Source organism: Myotis brandtii, unplaced genomic scaffold (genome assembly GCF_000412655.1).
Source record: "Myotis brandtii unplaced genomic scaffold, ASM41265v1 scaffold658, whole genome shotgun sequence".
Classification (NCBI taxonomy): Eukaryota; Metazoa; Chordata; class Mammalia; order Chiroptera; family Vespertilionidae; genus Myotis; species Myotis brandtii.
Window position 1 is genome coordinate 1,659,719 of NW_005370558.1, and position 27,038 is coordinate 1,686,756.

The following is a 27,038-nucleotide window of genomic DNA, read 5'->3' on the forward strand; positions in this document are numbered from 1 at the left end:
ATCACCACCATCACCATCGCCATCATCACTGCAATACCTCACTATGGCATCATCACCATTAACACCATCATTCATCACCATCATCATCACATTCATCACCATCATCACCATTATCCCCATCATCATTATCACCTTCATCATCATCGCCACAGATCACTCCCCCTCCAAGGCAGGTCCCTGGAAAAGCTACTCCCCTGTGTTGCCTCAGTGCCCCCTGCTCCTCAAGACCTCAGGCAGCTTATCTTACTTCCCTGTGCTTCCCCAAGGTCAGGAGAGGGCAGTTCCGGGTGGGCCTGGTGGAAGGAGCTCCCTAGCCCCCAGGCAGCCTCTCCCTGCTTAAGCTGCTCTTCACGTCCTGGCTGTGGCAGAAAAATCTGCTCCAAAGTGAGGGACAATGGCCCTGCATCATCAGATGGGCATACTCCCCCCATCCCACACCCCACACCCCACACCCCACACTCGGCCTCCAGCTGCCTCCTCCTCTTTCAGGCCCAGCCTCAAAGAGAACAAAGCTGGATTTTAATAATCCCCTCAGCCATCTGCTCAGACCCAACTGTGTGTGAGGCCTTGCCCACCAGCACCCCTCTCCTCCCAGGATGACCCAAATCTGGGGGAAGCCCAGCCCTCCGTGCCCCCCTGTCTCACCTGTCCCTCCCTCAACCTCAGACCTGGCCCACCAAGGCCCAACCTGAGGAGCAACAGGAACTGAGCAGCTTCCAGCAGGAGGCCCCATTGTTTTGGGGATCAGAGGAGCTTGAAGCAGAGGGGACAAAGGCTTGTGCAGATGCTCTGGGGGAGGGGCGGGGGCTGAGGATGGTGTGGGCAGCTACTGAGCCGTCTCCAGAGCACAGCAGGAACCACACCCCTGGGCTCCAAGGTGCCCCTTAAAGCCTCGGTGTCCCATGGTGCTCCCCGAGGCTGCACTCCCTCCCTCAGGGGGGTTAGGCAGTAAATGGGGAATCCGAGAGTGTGGGAAACATTGGGTTAAATAACTGACTACACTCTGCACAGATGGGTTTCTCCCAGCCTTTAAAATGCTAATGGGCTTTATGAATGGGGTGAAGAAGGGGAGAGAGTGGAGAGAATAGGAGATGTTTCCTCAATTCCTCTGAACATAGAAACCTCTCTTGCTCCAACCCCCACCACATCCCACCTCCACCAGGGGCTTTTGGACCAACTAGTGGCCCTCAAACCATACACTTTTAGAAAAGGCAGTGTTCCACCATCCCTCCATTCTTTTTTGGTGTAATTTCTGGTCTCCTCAGCCTCCCAGATCCCCCGGCAGCTGAGAGGCGCTGAGCAGAAGCCAGAGCCTGGTCTGCTAAACAGTGTGGTGGTGGACGTGGGCTTTGGAACCAAACTGCCCGATCAAACCCCAGCTCTGGTACCTATTTATGGAGTGATCCTGGGCAAATGGCGTAACCGCTCTGTGCCTCAGTTTCCCCCACGGTAAATCCCCCAGGACAGTGGCCATTCACATCACTTATTGTTATTGCTGTTATCACTCCATCAGCATCATGCTCTCTGGCCCCTCATGTCTGCCGTAGACCGAGTGTCGCTGGGCTCCCCCAGCGTGGGGAGAAGCGCCCACCCTGGAACAGGCAGGCCTAGGGTTAATCCCAGCTCTTCATCCCTTGCCAGCCTTGCCAGCCGTGGGGTGTTGAGCAAACCCCTCCGCCTGGCTGAGCCTCGGTTTCCTCTTGGCCAGGGCCTGGCACCTTTCACTGCTCAGCAAAGGCAGTCTCCTCCCTGGGCCCCCACTGTTGCTGGCCCCCCACTGCCAGGCCTGGCCTGGGTGCCCAGGGCAACCTCTCCAGCCTGGCTCCCTCCTTCCCCCACATAGGTCCAGCCCTCCCCACCTAGGACTTGGAGCAGAGGGAGGGGCTCAGCAGGCCCAGGGGAGGTCACTCGGGCTGAGGGGCCCGAAGGAGCGGGAACACCTCCACCTCCCTGCCCAGGGTGGAGTCTACGGAGCCCTGGGTAGAGCAAGAAGCCTGGCTGGAAGCCCTAGGCCCCGTGGGACCTGGCGAGTCCCCTCCCCTCCTGGGCTCCGTGCCTCAGCGCGCTGGGATGGACAGCCCTGCCTTCCTGCTCCCCAGGGCAGCTGTGAGACTGGGTGACCAGCAGCATATTGTCCTGCTTCTAGAAGGCTCCAGCGGGCCATGCCCACCCTTCTCTTAAGGAGAACCCACAGGCAAGGAGGCCTTTTCCCAGAAAGTGGGGTGGGTGAGCTGGCACCGAACCACTCCCAGCCCGCCCGGCTTCCCTCCTGAGGGGTCTCAGGCACCAGAGGTGACCGCATACAGGGAGACCCAGTCCCCACTGGGTTGGGGATGCGAGGCGGCACCGCGGCTGTGCTCCCACATGTCCACCTGCCCGTGTCTGCGCTGCGCCTGGGCACCCAGTACACACCTCCATAGTGACACTGTTCATAAGATTAATATTCCCCAATTCTATGGAAGAACTCGCCAGGTGCCAGGTGCCAGGTCCCTATACCAACTCCTCCCCTTCATCAGGAAAGGACAGAAGGAAAGGCGGGAGGGAGGAGATGCCTTGGGCCTCTACCCCTGACCATGACCTCTGGCAGCCTCTGCCTCTCCTGGGGCCCCAGTTCCCCAATCTGTAAGACAGGGCGCTGCGGGTCTGCACGGGATCACAGTTCCTTTCCGCAGGACCTTCTGGGGTCTGCAGCCATGAGAATGTGGCTTCCGGGGAGAGGATGCCCCACCCAGCCCCTCTACAGTCTTCCCAGCACCCCTCCCTCCCACCCCTGAGTCCCCTCAGAAGCTCAGAGCTGTGAGGAGGCTTAAGATACCGGGCAGAGCCCACTGGCTGCCCAGAGGCAGGTCCGATGAACCCCCTGTACAGATGTGTCCGAGGAGGCTGGCATGGGAAGGGCCTGCCTGTGTGTGAGGCCGGTGTGGGGACAGAGAACGGCTCCAGGACAGGCCCCTTCCGCTGCGCATCTGGCTGCTTCCGCCCACACTCAGAGCACAGCTAGAAGCTGAGTGCAGCATGTGGCAGGGGGCGGGCGGAGCATGTCGGGTCCGAGGGGGGAGGCCAGGAAGGGGAGCGTCTGCACCTCTGCCCCTCAGCTCCGCCCCCTCCTCCTTGGCTACCTGATGGGGCAAGAGCGGGGAGGGGGAGACAGGAAACCACAGGGGCTGCCGCAGGTCTCACTTCCTGCCTCACCCCAGAAAAGGGGAAGGTCCCTCAGCCTCCTCCCAAGTTGGGGTGGGGGCTGGGCCGGGGCAGCCAGCTCTATTTGGGTGGGTGGGTTTCTCCCTCCATGCTCCCCTGCCACACACTTGGCACTCACTCAGCATTCAGTGGGGGGCGGAGCGGGGAGGCTGTGGTCAATGGTGGGGAAGAAGAAAGGCAGAGTGGGGACCCAGGGAGGATCAGGCCCAGGAAACAAGCACCAGGGGCTGAGAAGAAATTCTGTGCTACTTCCTTGAGGCTCAGAGAGCCCACGGATCTTCCCTAAGGTCACACAGCTGAGCAACAACGGGTTCAGGCATCCAGCCCAGGCGATCTGAGCCCAGAGCTCACCTAGAAGGAGAGAGCTTCTGGTGCAGTCCCTGGGCACCCTGGAATCTAGGATTCAAGAACATCAACTAATAAAGGAGCCTGGGCCTGGAGACCTCAGGTCAAGGTCACAGACCAAGTGACCTTGGGGTAGGACAAGGAAGGACTGGGCTCCACTATGGCCAGGAGGCAGGTCTCGGGAGGCAGGAGGCAGACTGTGGGAAAGGGTCATCCCCCGGTGGCCAGGGCCCACGCCTCCCCCACCCAGCCGTACCTTGGCCCCCAGGCGCAGCTGGTCGATGGTGTTCTCGGCCTCCGCATACTTGGTGAGGAGCTTGTGGTAGTCCTCCTGCAGGGCAGGGACAGCAAAATGGTCACCGCCCAGGCTCCTTCGCGGCCAGGCCCCCACAGGGAACCCACCCCCCAAAGGGGCTTCTGGGAGGCTCTTTCAGGCTAACGTGTAATGCCGACCCCTGTGGTCAAATTCTGGGGTGTGAGAGGCAGCAGGGCAACTCAGCCAGTAGCCCTCCCACCGTCCGGACAAGGAGTCAGGGAGGAGGGTCCCCGGGCTGTGGTACCAAGCATGACATACCCCGGTCATGGAGGACCGAGGACCGTAACTACTCGCATCCAGATCCCCGCTCGTGTGTGGGCTCTGTGGGTAGGTAAGGCCCCCATCTGTCCTCCCCACCGCCTACTCGCAGCTTAGGTAGTATGTGCTTAGTAAGTACATTTTAATGGCTGAAAGAATTAACGATCAAGGGTTCCCTTGGTAGAAAAATAGAGGACTTGAAAATGACCATTGTATCTACTCAGAGTCACTATTTTCCTTAAACAAAACAGAAGGGCGTCATTAAGACAAGTCATGCTAGAGGGGAAAGCAAAAGCAGACGTCACCGGTCACCTTTGCAGGATGCTAGGGAAGTGGCGCGTTGTTCTAAAAACTGATGAGGGCAGAATCTCCCCAATGGGAACAAGACCTTGGTAACCAAGCAGTGGGTGAGGGAAAGTTTTACTTTACAGAAAATTTCCATCGCATGAACACAGAAGGGACGGTAGCCTGAGGCTGCCACCATTTGTCAACCCAAGTAAAGGAAGAACTTGATGGAGGCAATGGCATCAGTAGCCACTCCCATCACAGCCCCAAGGCCAGCAGGCACCCCCGGCCTCCTGAGGGAACCACCCATGATGTGTGCTTGCCCCAAACTCCCTACCTGGGTGGTGCTCATGGTCTGGAGGGGAAATAAACAGGTGATCACAACCCGAAAAAGTTACTGGCCAAATGCAATATTTGAGCTGTGTTTGGATCCTAATTCGAACCCACTACAGCAAACAAGCCACTTATGAGACACATGGAGAGAGCTGAACATGGACTGGGTATCGGTAATATTAAGGAATCGGGGTTAACTTTTAGCTCTGATAGTGGTATTGTGGTTATGTTTAAGGGAGAATCCTTATCTTTCAATGTATGTACTAAAATATTTTTGAATAAAATGATCTGATGCCTGAAATTTGCTCCAAAATACTCCAGTAGGGTGAGCGGGGGGAGGGGAGCCATAGATGAAAAAGGTTGCCAGGGGCTGGGCAATGGGTAAATGGATGGAAACTGGGTGATGGAGATGGGGGCTCATTTTACTATTTTTACTCTTGTATGTTTCAAATTTTTTTCATGGCAGAAGTTAAAAACAAACAAACACAGACCATCCCTGCAGCATGAGTGCGATCACTTCTCTTTTTGAGCAAAGGGCTGGGACGATCTCCATGGGTCAGGGTACAGGCCTCTCTCCAGCAGCAGGGGCTCCTGGCCCAGCCCGAGGGCCCCCAACCCTCCCAGGCCAGCAGCAGGAGGTGATGGACCAGCTTACCTGGAGCTGATGGACCAGCTTGGTGGCTTGCTCAGGCGTCTGAAATTCTTGGGGTACCCTGGTGATGGAGTGGACAGGAGGTGGGTCCTTTCCCACGCAGGCCTCCCCACTGCTCAACAGCACCTCCCGCACAATCTCGGCAGGTGACTTGAAAATCAGGGGTCGGATGGGGTCCTGAGGCTGCTTGCTGTGCCTTCTGGCCTTGGGGGGGTGGTAGCTGTCCTCTTTGGGGAACCTCACCCGGGGTCCCACCTTGGAGAAATCAGGGAGCGGGTAGTTCAGCCGCCCCCGGCCGTAGTTGGGGGCATCAGAAGATGAGTGGCCAGCCACAGTGGCTCCCTGCCTGCGCGGCCTGTCCTGCGGGGCTGGCCTGGGCGGAGGACTCAGGCGGCTGGTGGAGCCAGTGAATCGGGAAGGGAGCGCCTTAGGTGATATCCGTGCACGCTTCCAGGCGTGGTCCCCCGGCTGAGGGCAGGAGAGACTGGCCGATCCTCTCCTCCATCTATCTGCAGGACACTGGAGGCTCTGGGCTGGGGGGACTGAGGAGTCCTGGAATTCCGTGGGCGTTGCCAGAGCAACGCCTCCTCCAGTTCTGTCATCTGGATTTAGGAGGTGGTGGCTGGGGCTCTGTGGTGAAGTTTCCTCGAGGGCAGTGGGCTGGGGGACACCCGTCTCTCCTTCCCAGGTAGAATCAAGGCTGTCACTAGGGTGGCCGAGGCTCACGGTCCCACTGCTCCAGGACTTTGCAGAGCTGAGGTCAACAGTTGGGTTGACCTCAGAATGTTCTGGAAGTGTGTCTCCACTGGCTTGTTTGCCCGAGGCCACCCAGCTTGTGGCGTGACCCCACCCCAGAGCCACGGGGCTGGTGGTTCCATCGTCCCCAGAGCAGAGACTAGCCTCATACTCCGACCTCGGGGAGCTCTCTCCGGCTTCGTCATCTCCGAGGGCCTCCTCTGGCTCCTCCTCAGTCATGCCCAGCGGAGGTTCCTGCTGGGGGAGCCAGTCGGGAGGCAAGTTGGAACTTTCTGGGCTGTCCACATCCTCTGCTTCAAACTCTGGAAAGACAGGTCCTCTCTTAGCACTTTCGGGTCTGGACTCACCGTGGAATGTTGCCTAAATCATTTCACCTCTCGGGCGTTCGTTTCCTCATCAGTGGGGATGGCAAGACGCCCAGAAAGCCCCCACCCACCTATGGCCACGTACTTACCTCACCTCCTCCGGTTGTCTCAAAGGTCCTCCAAACTCAAACCTCAAACCTGTCTCAGCAAATGGCAACACCATCCCATCCAGCTGCACAAGCCAGAAACTGGGAGGCATCTTGTCATCGCCACCCCACCCCCACCCCTCCAACCCCATAATCCAATCTGTCTCCATCACCTCCTGTAGAGCTGTCAACTCACCCACTGCTCTGAAGTCCGGCACCACCACCTTTGCCCAAGACAACATCCTCTCACCTTAAGCCCTGCAGTGGCCACCTAATCATCTCCTCAGTCCTCACCCTCACCCCCCACCCCGCCCCGTCGGAAAACTCATCAACACTTTCCTGTTGTTCCCAGGATAGAGCTGAACCTTTATAAGGTCCTGAGGCCCCTGCCTCCAGCCCCCATTAGCTCTCCTGACCCGTCTCTCTCCAGGGTCCCCCTGCCTCTCCCTGCTCTAGTCCTGCCACATCCTCTCCCACCACAGGGCCTCTGCACATGCTGGTCCTTCCACCCTTCCCCTCCCTTGGCCTAGTTGACTCCTATTTGTCCTTCGGGCATTAGCTCAACCTTGACCTCATCAAGGAAGTCTTATCACATCTCCCTTCATACGTGTTCACAAGACTGAATACCTTTACTTGGAAATACTTATCACAGCTGCAGTTTTGCACGTGTTTATGTGACTGTATCATTAATATCCCCCCCACACACACACATACACACACACTACACTTTAAGTTCCATAAGCGTCAGGACACCCTGTTTTTATTTATTGTTTATGTGATTGTATCATTAATATCCCCCCCACACACACTACACTGTAAGTTCCATAAGCGTCAGGACACCCTGTTTTTATTTACTATTGCATTTGCAGAGTAGGTGCTCAATATTTGTTGACTTAATGGAAAGAAGGAAAGGAAGGGAGGGAGGGAGGACAATAAAGTATGCAAAGCTCCAGAAAATGGACAATTGTTGTCATTGTTACATAGTAGGTGCTCAAGAAATAGTCACTCATCCATCCACCCATCCATCACCCACTCGTCTATCCATCTACCTATCGACCCAGCCACTCACCCATCCATTACCTACCCACCCATTCGCCTATACATCATCCATGTAGTCAGTGTTTATTGAGTACCTTCTCTGTCCTCGATACGATGAAAGCCTTTGAGATAGAGCCAAAGTTCCATGAGACACAGTCTGTCTACTGCCAGGCACAGACTCACTGCTCTGGTTAAGCACCTTTGTCATAACCCTTGTACCACTCTCTGCTCCCCTGTGCTCTTTCCCCTCCCCTTGGAATCTCTACATCCTCCAACTCCTTAAAATCTCCTTCAGCAAGTCTCTCTTGTTTACAGCAGCACATGCGAAGTCCAGAGAGGTTAAGTTTCTTGCCAAAGATCACACAGCAGTTCACAGCAGGCCTGGACCTAAAACCCAGGTCCCAGCCATGCAGGCAAGTTAGCTTCTGCCACTGGGGGTCATGCAGTGAGATGAAGAGAGTGGGCTTTGGAGCCAGGGAGCCCTGGGTTCGGTCCTGGTCCCTCTGGTCCCTTCCAGGGGGCCATGGGCAAATAGCTGACTCTCTGGCAGTCCTTACTCAGACTAGAGGCTAGTCCCTCCTACCTGGAGGGAATGAGACAAGTCCCTGGCTGTGCCTAGCCCTGCACCGGGCACACAGTAGGGGCAAAGACATAGCAGCTGCTATTACATCATAGCAGGGGGTTACCATGTGACCTCAGGAAGAGATGCCTCTGCCCTTTCCTCCCAGTGCATCCCAGTCACCATCCCGAGGGAGAGCTCAAAAACAGATCCTGAGTGGGTAGCTCTGGGCAGATCTGGCATGAGGAACTTTGGGTCCTGGCACAAAAAATCCACTACCAGCCTAATGTTTCCTCTACCACCCACGGGGGTGGGGTGGGGGGCGCTGTCTGATTCACAGAATTCTAAGACAGGGGTGTTCCTTTCATACTCTAAGTCTAATAGGTACCATGCACTGAGCTCTTGCTATTCCCAAGGGCATTATTGCCCCCATTTCACAGATGGGGAAACCAAGATTCAGAGAGGAGAAGGGACTTGCCAAGCCCTTCCTGGCAAGTTGGTCTCCATGCAAAGGGAAGACTAATTTTAGAAAACAAGGGATGCCAACATCCCCACTGCTAAATGGGATTTTACAAAATCTTCAAAATGGGCATAACCAGGCCATTTCAATGACCAGGGTTCTTATCAAAGCGAGTGTGCAGAGATGTGCTAATGACGCCCATCTCCGCATGGTTTATAATGGCAAAAACCAGCAGCGACCTAAGTGCCCAGCAGCAAGAGATTGGGCCAGCACATTTCAGAATGTCCACACCACGGAACTCCTAGTCAGCCACTAGGAATGACTTGTGGAAGACTATCTGATGAGCTGGGAAAATGTTCATGTCTATTAAGTTACAGAAAAGCAGGTTACAATACAGTCATATTACATTTGCATCTATAGACACGTAAGGAAAAAAGTTATCTGGATATGTCATTTTTAGTTTTTCCTCTTTTTCTATTTCCTGCAATAAACAGTATCACTTATGTAATTTAAATCTTTAAAATTTTTAAATTATAGACTTCATAGATTTCAATTAAAATTGTTTCTAAAACTCCCTCCCACTCCCCGCCTCCCGCCAGAAGGTAGGATGTTGGGGGACAGTGTGAAGCTGGGGGAGTCAGTCTCACCTTCCTCCGCAGACTCTCCCAATTCGGATTTGGATCCGGATCCCTGGTGCCCATCAGGTTGCGGCTCCGAGTCCCATTGCTGAGGCTGCAGGTGCTGCTGGGCCCGGCAGAAGTCCTCCAGGAGCTCGGGGCTGGTGGTGCTGGGAAAGGGCTCCTCTGCTCCCCAGCTGTGTGGGCCGCCCCCACAAGCATCCTTTTCCTCCTTGGCCCAGGTCCAGCGCCGCCGCGGGGGTCCCTTCCCCAGGCCTGGCTCAGACCAGTGGACCTCGGTCCCCGAGCTGGCCATTGGGCCCGGCCTGCGCTTCACTTGGACCACTTCACCTGGGCCACTTCATCTTCAGGGCGTGGCGCTGCCACTCAGGGCATCAGAGTCACCGGCTCCTCTCAGCGCCAGCCATCCTGCCTGCGGCCTGTCGGGGACACAATCGAGGGACAGCATTAACCCTCAAGTCCCCTTCTTTCTACAGAACAAGAAGTTACCAGCAGGAATTCTGGAATCAAAAGCCCTGGTTCAGCTCCTGGCTCCATCCCCATGAAGCTGTGTGACCCTGGGCAAGTCACCTGTTTTCATGTTCTTCATCAGTAAAATTGGGATAATAATTCCCAGCTCCCTCGAGAGTTGGGGGAAATGACCCAAGATGCATGATAAGGGGCCCAGTGGTCAGCACTGGCAGGTGTGGGGTGTGTGCTAGGATTGTTACCAGGTGCCAGGCTCCATGCATGGGCACTGGGCACAGGCCAGAGCCTGGGGGGTAAGGGATAGGGCAGGGGCCCAGCCCATTGAGAAGCCACTTCCTCTGGGAACCTTCCCTGACCCCCCCTCTGGTAAGAATCCAAATCGGGAGCAGGGGGATGGAGAAAAGAGCATTCCAGGACCCCAAATAATTGAAAACAGATAAATACACGCACACGCACGCGCAGGGCAGCACTACTCACAAGAGCCCAACGGTGGAAACAACCCAAACACCCATCAACGGTGACTATAAACAACCATGGTCACATACAATGTCCTATTAACCAGCCATAAAAGAATGAGGTGCTGATCCCTGCTACAGCATGGATGCACCTGAAATATTTTGCTGAGTGAAAGAGGCCAGACACAAAGGCCACACATAGTGTGGCCACATTGACATGAAATATCCAGACCAGGTAAATGCAAGAAGGCAGGCTGGTGGTTATCAGGGCCTGGGGGACGGGGTGCTGGGGAGTGAGTGCTCAATGGCCACAGGGTCCTTTTGGGGGTGATAAAAATGTTTTGGACTAGATAGAGGTGGCGGTTGCACAACATTGTGAATATACCACAAGCCACTGAATTGTTCACTTTAAAATAGTTAATTTTATGTTATGTGAGTATCACCTCAATTTTTTTTTAAAAAAAAGCATTCCAGGCAGGGGGATCAGCGAGCACAAAGGCCGAGAGGCAGGAGGGGTGACCGGTACAAACCACTACCAATTGGATGGCAGAGAGTATGGGCAAAGTGGGGTGGTGGCCAGAGGTCCCGCTCAGGCCCCTGAAGGGCATCCCAGATCCGGGAGAGCACATCGAGGTGTGGCTTACAAGTTCCTCTCTGGCTGCTCAGGGGGATGAACCAGAAGTGGGGAGCCTGGCTGGCTGCAGGGGGACCTGTGGCAGCAGAAAGGACTCCTCCCCACCTGCCTTCTATCCTCTCCTTCCCTCCCTCTCATCTCCTCTTGCCTCCTTCTTTCCCTGCCCTCCTGCTATGGCCAACACGCCCCAGGCGCCCCCTCTGTGCCCAGCACCACGGAGTCCTGGGAACAGAGCTGACAGAGCAGCAGGCAGGGAGCTCGGCGGGGCCTCCAGGCCTGGCTCTACAGGTGGGCAAACTGAGGCCCAGAGAGCAGAGGGGCCTTGCCCGAAGCCACACATCAGCCAGGACCAGGCCGGGCTGAAAGGTCACCTTGGAGCCCAGGTCCGGCTCCTCCTTCCATGCGGTGGAGACGACTGAGTATAAAAAACGCGGGGCCTCCGAGGACAAACAGGTCTGTGTTTGTCTCCGCAGCCTCGTGAGCATTGGGTCTTGGTCAGTCTGATCTGCACGGCTGAGAAAAGTCAGCAGGCAACTATTTCTGGGTAAAAAGCTCCCCAGGGAACATGCCGCCCCAGGAAGGCTGCAGCCTTCTCAAGGCCTGGGCTAGGGACAGGGAACAACGTTCTCCCCTCTGGCTGCAACCCTGCTCCTTGGACAGGGGCTCAGGGGCCTCTTCCCCTCCCTGCCTCTATCTCCCTCTCTCCCCGAGAATGTCCTCCAGATCACCCTGTGAGTGACCCCGGGATCCCCCTCCCCAGGCTTCTCTTCTCCTGCCGGCCTGGGCTCGAAGCTTTACCCGTATGTTCTCAGGTGAGTGGGTCCCAGGAAAACTGCTTTTCAGATGAGAAAACAGAAGCTCAACATGGAAGGGACTTGGCCAAGATCACCCCAGCTGCTCAGTGACAGAACAAGATTTGAAAGTGTCCGCTTTGAAAAGCCCAGTGGTCTCCAGATTTTTTTTTAATCACACAGCTCATCAGGAAAAATATAAATTTGCTTGTATACCCTATATACAGGGTGGGGCAAAAGTAGGTTTACAGTTGTGAGTACGTAAAACAGAGTTTATTCTTGTATTACTACTTATTAATTATTGTATTACTTTCTACACGAACAACTGTAAACCTACTATTGCCTAACCCTGTATATTTCTTATAACTTTATAGACATGTAGTCTCATGCTAATATATTACATATATTAGAAAAAATATATCAAAGATGCAATAGAAAATAAATATTTTAAAGGGACATTCTAATCCTTTTCCCATACCCTCTGGGGGATCTCTACCCCTCTTGGAAATCCCTGTTAGTGGGCCTTAAACTTGAGTGCTCTTACGAATCCTCTAAGAATGTAGACCCCTAGGCCGACCCAAATAGCCGAACTTGGCGGCCCTGGGGATAGGGCCCAGGAGTCTGCGTTTTAAAGCAGCATCCCCGGCAAGGCCAGCCCTTCAGGATGACTAGACCTCCCGCCGCTGCTACTATGGCAGGTGTGACAGGTGCTAAGAGCTGTTGCTTTTCTATTTCTGAAACATCCGCCTGAGGAAGGGGCTGGGGAGGCGTGTGGTTTTTTGACTTTTTCAAGGGCTTTTTGCTAGCCGTGCCTCAGAGCAGCCTGCCCAATCACAGAGGCCTCTGGGGCACAAAGAGGAACATCCTGTCTCCTGGGATGACTCAGTCAGCTCAGAATCTCACTGTGACCGGGGGAGGCTGCACGTCGGAGGTAGCTGCGGTCACTGGCTGGGGTTTGCACAGGCACCCCAGGCCCTGAAAGCCGCGAGCCTCTCTGAGCAGGGACTCTGTCTTCCATGCAAGTCCCAGCCCTCGGTGCCGCGGAGCTCAGAACCGGCCAGTCAGCTGGTCAGTGAACAACACACATGAGCGCCAACCACATGCCAGCCTCAGGCTGCACCAGGACACGGGCTCACTGGCTGCTGTGAGAGAGAAGCCAGCTGGGCGGGAGAGACCGGGTTCCGGGCTTGGCGCTGCTGCTCCGTGGTGAGCTGTTGGCGGGTTTTCCTCACTGTAAAACGAAGACACGCCACCTGCTCTTGCCACCACCAGGCGGGATGGCCCTGGGAGGTGGCTAAATGAACTTTGGGGTTCCTGTTTGTCTCGTTGGCTTCTGAGGGCAACAGCCTCAGAACTGCTACCCCCCTTCTGGGGTCCCATTTCACTGTCACAAAGATATATATTGAGCAAATTAACTTTTAAAAAAAAATCTATGACCTCCTACTGTGTGCCAAGCACTACACCAGACACAGGAATACAGAAATGAGCAGAAGCGTTCCAAAATTTCAAATGAAGGCAAGGTGGGGGGAAGACAATACAGAGAGTTATTGAAGAAGCATCAAGTTGACAAAGAGGATTTGGGCGAAGAACAAGAGGGAAGGGCATTTCAGGCAGGAGGAACAGCATAGGCAAAGGCACAGAGGGGCAGGGTGAAGGCTCTAGCATGTGAGCTGGGGCCTGAATCCAGGAAAGCCCTGTTAGCATGAAGTCCCCTCAAAGGTCCCTGCCAGCCCTGGAGAAGCTAGGCCCACCAGGAAGCACCAATCACTACCCCCCCCCCCCCCTTTTTTCATCTCCCCCCCCCCCCCCACCCCCCCCCCCCCCCCCCGTTTTGTACATCTCCCCCACTCCACAGCACCGCCCCTACCCCTAGCTCTCTCAAGGGTCTATGAGACCCTGTGGTCTCTCCTCCAGTTCCCGATTGGGTCAGCCACCCCCACTCAGCGGCTTCTCGGCCCCCTCAGCTGCTCTGTAACTCAGGATCCTTCCCTTTATGTCCCCTTCTCCCCATTCTCTTTCTCTTCTGCCCGCTGCAGCCACACAGCCCACCTCCCCCTCCCCATTCCTTCTCCAACCAGGGCTGTCCAGGGGCCCTCCCCACCCCCACCCTGACCCTGACCCTGACATCTCCCAGATGTGAAATGGAGCAAAAGAGAGACGGCAGGCTCTCACCAGGCCCCACAGCTGGAAGTGCAGCCTGGGGATTCAAACCCAGGGCATGAGACTCTGAAACCAAGGCCATCACACTTTGGGGTGGGGAACAAGAGGAAGGGGAAAGAAACCCCCGATATCAAGTCTCTGGGCTCCTCCAAAAAGGTTGGGCTGTTGGGGGTCAGAGCCCCAATCTTGGCCTCCCTCTCTGACCAGCGGGCAGGGCATCAGCCACTCCCCACTCCGGATGTGCCCCCTCCAGCCCCCAACTCTCTGGAGAAAGGAAAGCGTCCTGGCTGCTACACACTCCCATCCCGCCAGCCTGGAGAGCTGCGCTGGGTCTGCGGGACCATCCCGGCTCCTCTCCGGGCCCTAGGGCGGCAGAAGGGGCCCCTCTCTCTGGGGACCCTCTGTTGCCTCCTGGCCTGCTCCTCATCCGTGCATCATGTCTGAGGCCCTTAGCAGCCGTGGGACTGCCTCTCCATGCGCCCACGGGGACTCTCTAGCACAGAGAGGAACCAGCCCTTGTCCAAGTTCACAGAGACCAGAAGCAGAGCTCTGACTGGAATCCAGCACCCGAGGCTTGAGGAAATCCCCCTAAAATCCACCCTTGCTGGGGGGCCGGGCTCCCCTCAGCCGGGAGAGAAGTCATACAGCTGTCGCAGCAGCTGCAACTTCCTGGCTGGGCTGGTCCAGCCTCCCCAACTGTCCCGAGTCTCTGACTGGCCTGTCCGGAGGGAAGGCGGCCTCCCCGACCCTCCTCCGCTCCCTTACCTCTCCCGGGTTTCACCATCCTGCTGGCCCCGGCTCAGAGGACCGGGGTGGGAGGTCTTTGTTCCAAACCTGGGGAGCCCCCTGCCTCCATGGCGCCCTGGCCCGCCTCCAGGCCGCTCTGCCAGCCCGAGCTGCTGCTGCTGCTCACAGACAAGCATCGCTCCCCACCTCTCCCCGCCCCACTGTGGCTGAGGCCGCCTCGCTGAGGCAGGAAGCGCCCGGCCTGATTTCCTACAAGTGTTTGTCAGAAGGAGGGGGTTTGTCTGAGCGCAGCCTGAGACAGAGCAGGAGGAGCTTAACCCCTTGCAGGCCCTCTGTGCGTCTCTACTGCCCAGGAAAGGACTCGTGGGACCTGCCGATGTCAGGGCTGGGGACCATCACAGCCAAAATACAGACTGAGGAGACGGAAGCCCCGAGAAGGTCAGGGGACTGGCCAAGGCCACTCAGCATGCAGAGGCTGGAAGGAGGCTCCAGCAGCTCCAACCCTCTGGGCGCTTTCTCCGCTGCACCTACCCTCCAGGGCGCCGCCGTGGCCAAGGCCCCTCTCTCACTGGGCCTCAGTGCCCATCTACACATACAATGAAGCTCAGACTGGATGCTTGCCGGCATCCTTCCAGCTCTGGCTCTCCATCCTGTCTGCCAATATGCAACCCCACACCTCAGCGAGGCTGCAATGATTCCTGCCGTCCCACCCACTGTCCTTGCCCCAAGCAGGGCCTATGGCTACATAGGATTTTCCAGGCAGCACGCAGGTAGGGAACTGGCTGATCAGGTGAGTTACCCTGCTGTTCCCAGGGCTCATCTGCCTTTCCCTAAGCCCCCCTCATTCCATTCATTCATTTGATAGATACTTACTGAGCGTATCTTGTAATGCTTTTCAAGGTGCTGGGAATATGGCAGGGCACAAGACAGGCCAAGCGCTGGCTCCACTCTGGTAGAGGGACAGACAACAAACAGAGAGAGAGGGAGAGAGAGAGAGAGAGAGAGAGAGAGAGAGAGAAAGAGAGAGAGAGAGAGAGGTGTGAACAAGACGGAGAGGATAGGATGGAGCAGTGATCCACATCCCAAGCTCAACAGAATCCGTCTCTGGGCAACAGAGATTTTACAGGGTCTCAGGTGACTGGGATGTGTGCCCTGGTAGAGAACCCACGGGTCAGAGAGTAACAGTTGGGGAGAAGGGTATGGGGCTGGTCAGAAAGGTCTCCGTGATAATGTGGCATTTGATCAAGGCACTGGAAGGAAGAATGGGGCAGGAGCCAGCCACGAGAAGGGCTGACGGCAGAGTATTCTGGACGGGTAAGTGCAATGAGTAAGGTGAGAACCAGCTGGGCTTTCCCTGAGAACAGCAGGCTGTATACCCAGAACAGAGAGGGGAGGAGAGGCAGGACCAGGGCGGAGGGGCAGGCTCAGCATCCAGTCTGGCCCTGCTTAGGATCCAGAGGTTCTGATTAAGGAAACAAAGAGAAAAGGGGGTGGGGGGGCGGAAATGGTCTCTATATTGTCCAAAAACCCTCCCAGGTAATTCTGATGAGCAGCCAGGTTTGGGAACCACCAGTGAAGAGAGAAAACTGAATCTTAGAGTTAATACAGACCTGGGTTCAAATCTTTTGCTGGCTCTGGGACCTCTGAGCCTTCATCTCTCTAAGCCTTGGTTTCTTCATCTTAAGACATCCAAGAAGAGTAGCCTCCCCACAGGGTTGCTGCCAAGATCCAATGAGGTAATGTCTGCAAAGTGCAGAACCAGGAGCCTGGAACATGAATGAATGAATGAATGAGTGAATGAGTGATTGAATGAATAAATGAACTTTCTCAAGATCAGCCTTGAGTATATGGCAAAGCCAGGCTAGAACCAGGTGCCCTCATTCCAGTTATCACCCCCCCCCCTTCACTGCCTTTTACCCACATCTGGGTGATGGGGCACCCAGCCTATGGAGCACAGCCAAACCCTAATGAGGCCCCCTCCCTGCCAGCTCTGGTGGCCATGTGGCCCATTGTGCAAGGGGAGGGCTCCCCTGACACCCTGTCACTCACTCACTCTCCCTCCCCGGTCATTAACCCGGCAGCACCGCAGCACCGCTATCAACCCCAGGTGGCTGCCACTGCCAGGCACACCCCGTTGCCCTTGGATAACCCTAAGCCTAGCCTAACACCAAGGAAAACACCCTCTCATGTACTCTGGTCCATCTCCTTGCCACCTCCGAGCCTTACCAGACCTCCCCCACCCTCCCTCTGCGCATGCGGTGCCCCCTCCTCCACAGGCCAAATTAACCAATGCAACTGAGCTCATTGTATCCCACCCTCCAAACCCAAGCCTCCCTAGTTTGGTCCACCTTCCACCCAGGTGCACATCTTGGATAGTTCCCTCTCCCTCACACCTATAACCAATCTCTCATCAACTCCTGTTGATTTTATTTCCTTGTTCTCACCGGAATCTGACCCCTCTCTGTATCCCCACGTGGCCTCCTGCAAGAGCTCTTGGTCCCTGCAGTCCATACGCGACCCTGCACCAGAGGATCTTGCCAAAACAGAAGCGTCCACACCGGGCCCCTCTGTGCTTAAAACACTCTGAGAAAGAAACTGAAACTCCATAGCCTGGCTGCTGCTCCTGCTTCTTTTCCCTCTGTCCTCCCCCTCCCTCGGCGGCTCCTGCCACACAGGGCTCCTTGCTGTTCCTGGGACAAATGCTCTGTGCTCCGGGACCTCACCCAGCCCCATTCCTTCTCCCTGCCAACTTCCAGGCACCCTGTAGATCTCAGCCCATGTGCCCTCCTTGGGGGCTCACCATTTGGAATTAGAAGTGAAGTCTGTGTCTGACAATGGAGTGGGGTGCTCAGCAGGAGAAGCACAGTCATATACGGTGGATGAGCTACCACGTCTAGCCCGTGGCCCAGGCCTGGCTTGTAACCTCACAACAACCCACGGAGGCAGGTGTGACACCCTCATCTTACAGGTGGGTAACCAGAGGCCCGGACAGAGCGGGTGAGTGCCGGTAGAGATTCAAACACACGGAGACCCACCTCTCAGTGACTGCCCTCGGTGCTCTCACCATTGCAGCCTCTGGCGATAATTACTGCCCTGGGCCCCGCAGAATCGGGAGTGCAGCTTATTACCAACTAACTGCAGTTCACCAAGTCCATGTTCTGCCTGTAGAATGAGGCTCTAGTTCTGCACAGAGCCCTTCTGTTTTCTTTTTTGAATATATTTTTATTGATTTTAATGAGAGGAAGGGAGAGGGAGAGATAGAAACATCAGCGATGAGAGAGAATCGTTGATCAGCACACCCCCTGCTGGGGATCGAGCCCACAACCCGGAGTGAACCAAAAAGAATGGATGGAAGCCTGGCTGGGGAAGTAGAGACCCAAGTTCCAGGCTGAGTGACACTGGACCAAGTGGCTTCCCCTCTCTTGGCTTTGAACCTTGGGCTTAATGAGATTTATCCCTGAGGTGATCGGAAATGACCTTCTAGCACTAAATCTCCTGGCTTCTTTGATTGCACTTGCCCGCGCAGGCAGAAACGCCATGTATATGGGAGGCTGCAGGGCACAGGGGTTTAGGAACACAGACTTTTTGGGTAGTCAGGCCTCCAGGTTCTCTCTTGAAAGCTGTGTGCCCTTGGGAAAATTGCTTAACCTCTCTGAACCCCAGATTCCTTATCTGTAAAGTGGGGATAATACTGACTTTATAGCATCCTTGGGGTGATAAATGAGACCGTGTGCCTAAAGTCCTGGCCCAGGGCCCAGCTGGCACAGAGCTCACCCATAAATGACTTGGGCCATATCCGTGAAACGCCCAGATGGCCTGCTCCCTGCAGGACTGAGTTTAATTTTCCTGGCTCTGGAGCTTCCCCAGCTCTAGTTTTGGGTCCCGTACACAAAAAGCAAAAGCCAGCCCTCACAAGTGGAGAGAAATGCTGCCATCCCCCCATGACCCTCTCCCTGTGACCCCAAAACCAGTTCTGGGGGTCACTGACACAGCTAGAAACTGTGTCCCCACCCGGAATACTTAAGGAGAGGAGGAAACAGGCCACCTGAAACATGGGCTCTGAGGAGGGTGTGGCCACACTGAGGAAAAGACACACATACACACACATTCTCTCTCTCCCCCAAATTCATGCTGCATGAAGAGTCAAACAAACAAAAGTGTGCATGCGCCAGGAGTGCACTGACAACAGCAACACTTCATTGAGCACCTATTATGTAAAGGCCTTTCTATACGTTAGGATCTCATTGTTTAATCTTCATACCAATCCAAAGAGTAGGAATTACTGTGTCCATTTCACAGGAGAAGAAGCTGGGTTTGAGCCAAGCTGTCTGGATCCAGAGAGTAAATCATAATCACTTTGCAACTGAACCTTGCAGTAGGTGGAAAGGTTGGAAACAACCGCAATGTCCAATAATAAGAGATCATTAAATTATGATATTTCCACTCAATGAAGTATTATGCAGCTATTAACGGTCACATTGTAGAAGAATATGAAGTGATATAGAAATGTGATATGTTAAGTGAACACGCCAGTTACAGAAGAATATATATCTAGTTTGAGTCCATTAAAGAAAAAAACACAGTAAAATATGGAGGAAGGGAAGAGAGGGAGGAAGGGAAGGGGAAAGGAAGGGAGGAAAAAGGGAAAAAAGAAGGAGAGAGGTGCTCCAAATGGTTTCAATAATTATTACTAGGTAGTAGAACTAAGGCAAATTTACTCCTTTTCCTTATTGTATTTTCTAAAATAACAGTTGAGTTAAAAAAATAGGAGTAAAAAGAGCATTTACTATTCTTTTTTTAAAATATATTTTTATTGATTTCAGAGAGGGAGAGGGAGAGATAGAAGCATCAATGATGAGAGAGAATCATTGATCGGCTGCCTCCTGCATACCCCCCACTGGGGATCGTGCCCACAACCCCGGCATGTGCCCTTGACTGGAATTGAACCCAGGACCCTTCAGTCCACAGGACGACGCTCTATCCACTGAGCCAAACCAGCTACGGCAAAAAAACAGAAGCCACCACCACACGTCTATGTAGTCTCTTTCTGATGAGACCTTGGGCCTGCCCTCCTCATGCCCCCCTGCCCCACCCATGCAAGCTGAGCAGAGTGGTTGGGCTCTCTGAGGTCCTTTGCAGCTCTGACATTTTGTAACTCCCATCCCACACCTTCTCTCTTCCTCTTTTTAAACTCATACTATGTGTTCTTTCCTGCACATATAGCCATTATGCAACATGCAGGAATATGTGAAAATCACAAAAAGGAAAGGAGGCAATCCCAGCCTTAACCACTCAACATTGTGGGGCATGGCACGTGTTGTCCGATTGGATTCTCAAAACCAGGCATTTAATAGATGAAGAAAGGCACAGAGAGGTTACACAACTCGTCCCAAATCACACAGCACTTTAGAGGCAGAGTCGGATCTGCACCCATAAGTAAAGAGTTACCCTCCAAGTGAATCCCTGACGTGGAGGGGCTGAGTCCAGTCTCCTGGACACTGACGCCCTTCCTGATCCTTGGTCCTTGGCTGTGTGGTCCCAAGATTCCAAAAGACCAGGTAGGCATCCCACTCTGGTCTTGGTCACGGCCCCTCCCCCAGAATAGGCTCAGCCTCAAGGGAGGGCAGGGGAGGGAGAATGCTGGCTGGGATCTAGAGGCCGGTGCTGGACCACGCCTGGGAGCAGGGGGTCTCTCTCCACAGCCATGGTGGAGTTCAGCTGGCACCTGGAAAGGAAGATCAGAGCCAAGATGGGACTGCAGGTTAAAAGGGAGGAGGGACTGAGAAATTAAAAATGCAAAGGTCTGCCCGACCACATGGCTCAGTGGTTGAGTGTCGACCTATGAACCAGAACCAGGAGGTGACGGTTCGATTCCCAGTCAGGGCACATACCCAGGTGTGGGCTTGATCCCCAGTGGGGGGCGTGCAGGAGGCGGCCAATCAATGATTCTCATCTTTGATGTTTCTATTGCTCTCCCTCTTCCTTCCTCTCTGAAATCAATAAAAATCTATTTTTAAAAAATGCTAAGGTCTGGGGGCAGGAAGGCCTGGCTCCAGATCTGGTAGCTCTGACCGTTAGGTATATTTCTGAACCTCTCTGATATCTTCATCTACAGGCTGGGTAGCACTTTATTCAGGAGCATGAGTGTAGAGTAACAGCACAATGTGTTTGCTCAGCTTAGCACATGGGGGTGCTCAGAAAACACAGGAGGGGCACCGTTAGCATCCTCCTGGCTCACCTGTCACTCAGAGCCTACTCCCAGTCACCCTGCCCCTCCAATCCCTTGGGCACATGCTGCCGGATAAATCTTCTTAGAGCATCATTCTGGTCGAGCCTTTCCCTGCTTAAAGACCGTGATTGGTGCTATCACTGTAAGGTTAAAGGTCAGATATTTTGGCCTGGAATTCAGGCTTACACAGACCTGTTCCCAAGTCAGAGGGTTGCTATACCGCACAACTCACAGAATAGACCAGGAGCCTCATCCAGAAAAGTTTCCTTTCCAAATCCACCCTTCAGGGGATCTGCAGTGGGGTGCGGGCATGTGGACCTGGTTCCCCGCCTGGCCAGGAAGTGATATAATCCAGGTGATCAACAATGTACTAAACACTTAGTATGTGTAGGGTTCTGTCCTGGGCACCAGGAGGGTGACTAGTGACAAGATAGACAAGGGCTCCCAGCTTTCTGGACCCCAATCATTGCAGTTAAACCCTTGGCACAATGGCTAGAATGCAGCACTCAATAACCATTAGCTATTATTACCAATAATATTAAGGCTGCTACTCCTTCCTTTCTCTGGGCTTCAGTTTCTTCATCTCCAGACTCAGAATGTAGGCTGCACAAAATTCTCTAGGATGCCACCTCACTTGAGCCTTAAAGTGGCACTGAAGTGGGCATTACTATTCCCATTTTACAGATGGGAAAATTGAGATGCTCAGAACTGAAGCCAGGCTGAAGATTTGAACCAAGTTCTTTTAACTCGCAGTCTCCAGATCTGTCCCACCTCCCAGGACTGAGGAAGCATAAAAAGGACGTGGAATTCAGCTGGTGATTCAGCTGGATGCTCTAAAACATTTTTTCTTCACCCCCTCCCTCTTGGAAATGTCCTTGGTATGTACCAGTTTTCAAAATACACTCTCAGCCCTCAGCGTGACAGCCTCAGTGCCTGGACCATTCCCAGGCTCTCTGGAAACCCCAACCCTGGCGCCCCTGGTGGACTGTGCAGGCTGGTGGGAGCTGATGAAATTTCCTTGCAAGAAACAGCCCAAATCACATGTTTCAAACGAAAACCAGTGGAAGCAAAGGCCCCACATGAGTACCTTCTCCCTCCTACAGAAGAACTGAGACGATTCCTGGGAATAAACCCAAAATGGTCCCCAAATACCCTTACCTACTGGTAAGTAAGCCAGACTTAGACGCCCTCAAACAGATGGGCAGAAATTGTTTTCTTGACAAAACAGGACCAAGGGCCAAAAAGTAAAACCCATCAACTCGAGAGGAGGCGCCTGGAAAGTTTTCTTGGGAAGTCCCTGTAAATGTCTAACCTCAGTCCTTCATGCTTCAGTTTCAGCCATTTCTTTTCCTTCTGTTCTAGGGGACAGGAACAATGTCTCTTTTCACTGCAGCCTGTCTCGGCTGCTCTTCTCAGCTCCCAAATAGCCCCAGTTTGTTATCAGCAACTTTCCTTTCCAACTTTCTCACTCAGAAGCAGAAGCTTTTGAAACGTAGGTAGTGATCCGCTCCACTCTGCCATTTCTCTCAACAAAAGCCGGGCAAAGGAGTCTCATCCAGGTCGCACCAAAAAACTGGCTCTGGCTCTGCCCCCGCCAGCCCCACCCCACTGGGGAGCTGCCAGCTCTGCACCTGCCCTGCGGTGGCGCCTTTGGCGAAGCCATGCCCTATTTCTGAGTCTCAGTCTCCCCATCTGCGTACCAACAGGGGCTGGTCTTACATTTCCGCAGTCCATTCCAGTTCCTACCACTGTCAGAGCTGCCCACCCCCATGCTGGCCCTCGCTCTACCTCTCTCCCCGCCAAAAAGAGGAAAAGAAACTTGCGTTAGGCGTCTGGGGAGGGCGCGCGGCTCCGAGTTGTCAGGGTGCGCGGTTGTTGCCGGGTGAGCGAACCTCACACAAATCCCCGGACGGGAAAGTCCGTAACCAGAGCTACACGGCCACACCTCTAACCCAAACACAGCCCTCGGCCGGGCCAAGGACCACCTCCAGATTCCCCGGGGACCCCTCCCCTCCCTTGGACCCGCGCCAGCCGCAGGCAGGGAGAAAAGGCCAACGCCCCCATTGTGCGGAGGTGGAGACTGAGGCCGGACGGTGGAGACCGCCGGGTTTGGACTCGGGATGGATAGCCCATCCGGGACTCCCTCCCACTCCCAGAGCGGCGATCGGTCTCCTTCCAAGACGGGTGTGCGTGGTTTCCACGTGGGAGAGACCGAGAGCAGCACCGTCCCCGTGGACTCAGGCCCATCGCGCTGCCCACCCTCCCTCCCCATTCCCCCGACAGAGAAACTGAGACCCAGCGAGGGGCCGGAACCTGCCGCGTACCCACCACGAGCCCCTCCCCGCTTCTCACCTGCTGGCCGCCGCTGCGCGGGGTGGTTTCCTGGAGTTGAGCGGCAAACAAAGGCCTCCAATCCGGGCGCGGGGCGGGGCGGAGATATTTTGCATAATCCCCGAGGCCGGCCTCTGACGGGCGGGGTGCGGCCCCAGGAGGCGGGGTCTCGAAGTTGCACCAATCACAGAGAGGCGGCAGCCTGCGGCCCGCCCTCAGGGACTCAGACTCCACTGCACCGGGAAAAATCTCAAATCTGGGAGGTTGCATGTACTAGTACCTCCGGTAACCGGTCGGGCTGCAGACGCGAGATTGAAGCCCGGAGTTAAGACATTTGTGCAAGGGTGCAATGAGGAAGAAATAAAACTTTCCGAGTGGAAACGAACTGCTTCATAACAGCAGTAGTAATACTGTAATAAACTTTTCTTGAGCACTTATTATGTGTCAGGCACTGTTGTAAGCTCTTACTATGGACCCATCCTCTCCTATGAGGTACGTTGGTATTATCATGAGTATATTCTAGTCCGGAGCAAGTGGGGAAACCCAATCCTGGAGAGAAACAAGAATCTGCCCAAGGTCCTGCAGTGAATACGAAATGCACCTGGAAGAATGGCTGTGTACAGTGTCAGACTGGCCTAGGCACTTGCCCCAGTTCTGCCACTGGCTGCCACTGCGCTTCAGATAAATGGGATTTGTAGCTCTTACCTCACGGCGTTGCTGAGGGAAGTAAATAAATAACATGGCACTAGAACTATCTATAATAATAAAAGCGTAATATATGCTAATTAGACCGGACAAAGCGGGGCTGGGAGGGATGCCCAGTCCCAGGTGCTGGAGGGAAGCTGGTGCCTGCAGCCGGGGAAGGAAGGCCTACTCTTGCATAAATTTCATGCATCGGGCCTCTAGTAAGAAATAAAACAATGGACCTAATTTAAAGAGTTCCTAGAAGAATCGTACTTCACAGGGGAGATGAAGAGGCCTGGAGACAGGAAGTGACTTTCCCAAGGACTTGCATCCAGCTATGTTGCAGCCCAGTTATCAGTCCCCGAGGTTGCCAGTGGCTCCCTGTACACATCTCTAATGGTAATCACAACAGCAGCTTCTATTCACTAAAGGCCTTCTCTGTCCCAGGGAAAAATTTTAGCAAACCCTCACAATAATTCACAAGTTAGGTTAGTATTATGCTCCCCATTTTTTTTTTTTAAAAGATCTCACATTTATTACTGAATCAACCTTCTATTCCAGGAGGAAAAAATCAACAGAGCAAAATCACAAGTTCATTAATCTTCCAATTAAAATGCCCCAACTGTCCAGACAGTAGCATCTTTTCAATCATTTAAGGGTGTAGGCAACCTGGATACAGCATAAATATGTGAGTCATCTCGCATGTGTGATTTCTCATAGGCCCAGTTTGGTTCTTCTCCAATGTCTCCTCTTCGAGTTGTACCTGATTTTATTACCAGTTTTCATCCTAATCCATTGGGGAATAGGCCGATTCTGCTTTTGTTTCTTGGCCAGGAACCTCTTGATCCTGAAAGTCTTGTGGGAAGACATGGTGAGGGAGAGGCAAACGCCTATGCTCCCCATTTAAAGATGAGGAAACTGAGGCTCAGTTTAAGTGACTTGCCCACTTACACAGGCAGAAAGTGGTGGAGGTGGACTATGATGCCAGGTTTTAGACACTAAGGTGTGCACCCTGAGCTGTGCCTTGTTTGTCCTGTACTCCCCACACTGGGCTACTCCATGCTCCCCACCTCTCCCCACCTCCACCCCCAGCCCCGCTTTCTCTCAAGCAGAGAGGGCTCCAGGGGATTTAAAGGCCAATTTGGCACTTGCTTGGGCAGACCCCAGCTCAAGCCAAAAACTCATCTTCTGTCTTCTTCTAGCAACACACCCTGAGATCCTCTAGCCATACCTCACCCCTCCAGCTCTGGTGTCATGAGTAAAAATCTTAGGGCCACAGGTACATGTGTCCCAGGTGGACTTCTGGCCCCTCCCTCTTACAATATTCAAAGCTGCCTTCACTCATGATCCCTTCATCCATGATCCTTTTCAAAAGACAACATGACATGTGCTTGTTCTGGGGCTTCATGTTGTTGATGCCAGGCAGGCAGAGGTCTAAATTTGTCTTCTACCACTCACTAGTGATGCAACTTTGGGCAAGCAATTTGACCTTTCTAAATCCACTTGCAAAGGCATTTTTTAGGTTTAAAATTCCACGGCTCCAGAGTCAGTCCTAGCAATTTCAGAGGCAACGGTTCTAGAAACTCATTCTCATCTTACTTTTTTCAGATTATAAACTTGGGACCATGGGCTGCAGCTGCTGGGGCTCTGTCCCCTGGGCCTGGGAAAGGGGTGGCATTTATAAGATCAGAGGGCCTCTTTCTTCATTCACCATCACCCTGACTTGCAATCATCTCCCTGGGGCTGACTCTGAGCCTGGTCCACACACAGCATCCCAACCTCCATCGCAGGCAAGTAGCAGCATCCCCATGCATTGGCTTCCCGTGTCTGCTATAACAAATTACCACCAGTTCCTGGCTTAAAACAACACTAATTTGTTCTCTTACAAAGAGAGGTCAGAAGTCCAAAGCCAGTCTCACTGGTTCAAGTCAAGGTGTCAGCCAGGCAGGTTCCTTCTGGAGCCTGAAGGAGAACCCGTTTCCTTATCTTTTTCAGCTTCTAGTGGCAACCTGCACTCCTGGGCTCATGGTCCCTTCCTCCATCTTCAAAACACACCATCCAACCTCCGTTTCCATCAGCACACCTTTTCCTGTTCTGTGTCCAGCCTCCCTCCCCCGGCCTCCCTTTTTCAAAGACCCAAGTGATCACGTTGGGCCTCCCAAATAGTCCCGGATAACCTCCCCAGCGAAACGCCTGGATCACATCTGCAAAGTCCCTTTGCCTTATAAGGTAACATTCCCACGTTCCAGGAATGGGAATACCTTTAGGCGCCATTATTCAGCCTACCACACCCATTTCCCAGATGGGGAATTTGGGCTCAGAACGGTGAGATCACTTGTCCTTGACCACACAGGCTTTGGAGTCTGAAGCCAGGAGATCTGGGGCCTGACAAAGCTCTCCTGCTGCCAGGTAAGGGTTCTTCCCTGCAGGGGTGTTAGGGCTGGGGCGGGGCTAGAACCTTCCTAGATAGGCTGCTTCAAGGTCTAGCGGAATCCAGGGTTCTGGTCTCTAGGTGATCTCCTTGGCCTGGGGAGGGGACCAGGGCAGCCAAGAGCAGGATCTGGTGCAGGTCTGTGGAATCAACTGCCCCGAACCCATTCTGGCAGGCGCTGGACACTGGGCCGGGCAAAGCAGACCTTCTCAAACTCTTCTTGCCCCAGAGGAACCCTGGGGATGAAGGAAATGGGCCCAGGGGCTGGGAAGCTGACCATCTCTTGCCACCCTCTCCTCTTTCCGTTCCACGTGTTGTTACTTGTAACAGCCACTGCCCTGGGCTCCTAGAACAGCATGTGGCCTGCACAGATAGAGGGTGAGATGTGAGTGGGAATTTACTATCTCTCCCTTCTCCCCCAGGCCTTGATCAACGACTGACAGCATGAAAGCCCTGTCCCAGGGCCCTGAGGGGGGGCAGCTCTAGGTATAGCTTACACTCTGGTGTCCCCTCCCAGGCTTGGCTCCTCCCCTTCCCCTCCTGAGCCCCCACTCCTCACTGCCTCTCCCTTCCTTAATGAATCACTTGCATACAAATCCTCACCCCTGAGTCAGTTTCTGGGACCTGCCTTGAGGTGGGCCACCTCTCTGTAATTTAAAACATCCACACACATTGTGTACTCTGCCCCCATGACATACCCGCGCCTTTTAATCTAAGAGTATTATCTGTAAACCACCTTCAGGTAGGGTGTTCCAAGACGCAGGTGTGGTTTCAAGTGCCCCTGCATTTCCAATGTGGGGGGTTGGGGGGGGGGGG

General features: G+C 54.1%; 2 protein-coding genes across 8 annotated transcripts in view; both read right to left on the reverse strand.

The window, feature by feature from the left end:
• AKNA (AT-hook transcription factor) overlaps positions 1-23,199 on the reverse strand; it is a 50,593-nt gene extending 27,394 nt beyond the window's left edge. For 2 of the 7 annotated variants that reach the window (XM_005880923.2, XM_005880924.2), the window contains exons 1-6: positions 23,129-23,199; positions 16,158-16,313; positions 15,421-15,496; positions 9,302-9,711; positions 5,394-6,448; positions 3,803-3,877 (exon numbers count right to left, since the gene is read on the reverse strand). In XM_005880923.2, the coding sequence (XP_005880985.1) occupies positions 3,803-3,877; positions 5,394-6,448; positions 9,302-9,587 (1,416 nt within the window). In that variant the 5' untranslated portion in view covers positions 9,588-9,711; positions 15,421-15,496; positions 16,158-16,313; positions 23,129-23,199. Of the gene's footprint in view, positions 1-3,802; positions 3,878-5,393; positions 6,449-9,301; positions 9,712-14,565; positions 14,717-15,420; positions 15,497-16,157; positions 16,314-19,995; positions 20,109-23,128 lie in introns of those variants that run through there. The other 5 variants (XM_014528902.1, XM_014528904.1, XM_005880925.2 and 2 more) reach the window with 5 other exon arrangements.
• A 1,099-nt stretch (positions 23,200-24,298) lies between these two features.
• Positions 24,299-24,676, reverse strand: LOC102250893 (60S ribosomal protein L39). The gene has a single exon (XM_005880927.2). The coding sequence runs from the start codon at positions 24,659-24,661 to the stop codon at positions 24,506-24,508; it is 156 nt and encodes a 51-aa protein (XP_005880989.1). The 5' UTR covers positions 24,662-24,676; the 3' UTR covers positions 24,299-24,505.
• Between the last annotated feature and the right edge of the window lie 2,362 nt (positions 24,677-27,038).

Bases quoted from the DNA above. Each gene is read 5' to 3' on its own strand.
- LOC102250893 (XM_005880927.2), bottom strand. From the start codon at position 24,661: ATGTCTTCCCACAAGACTTTCAGGATCAAGAGGTTCCTGGCCAAGAAA.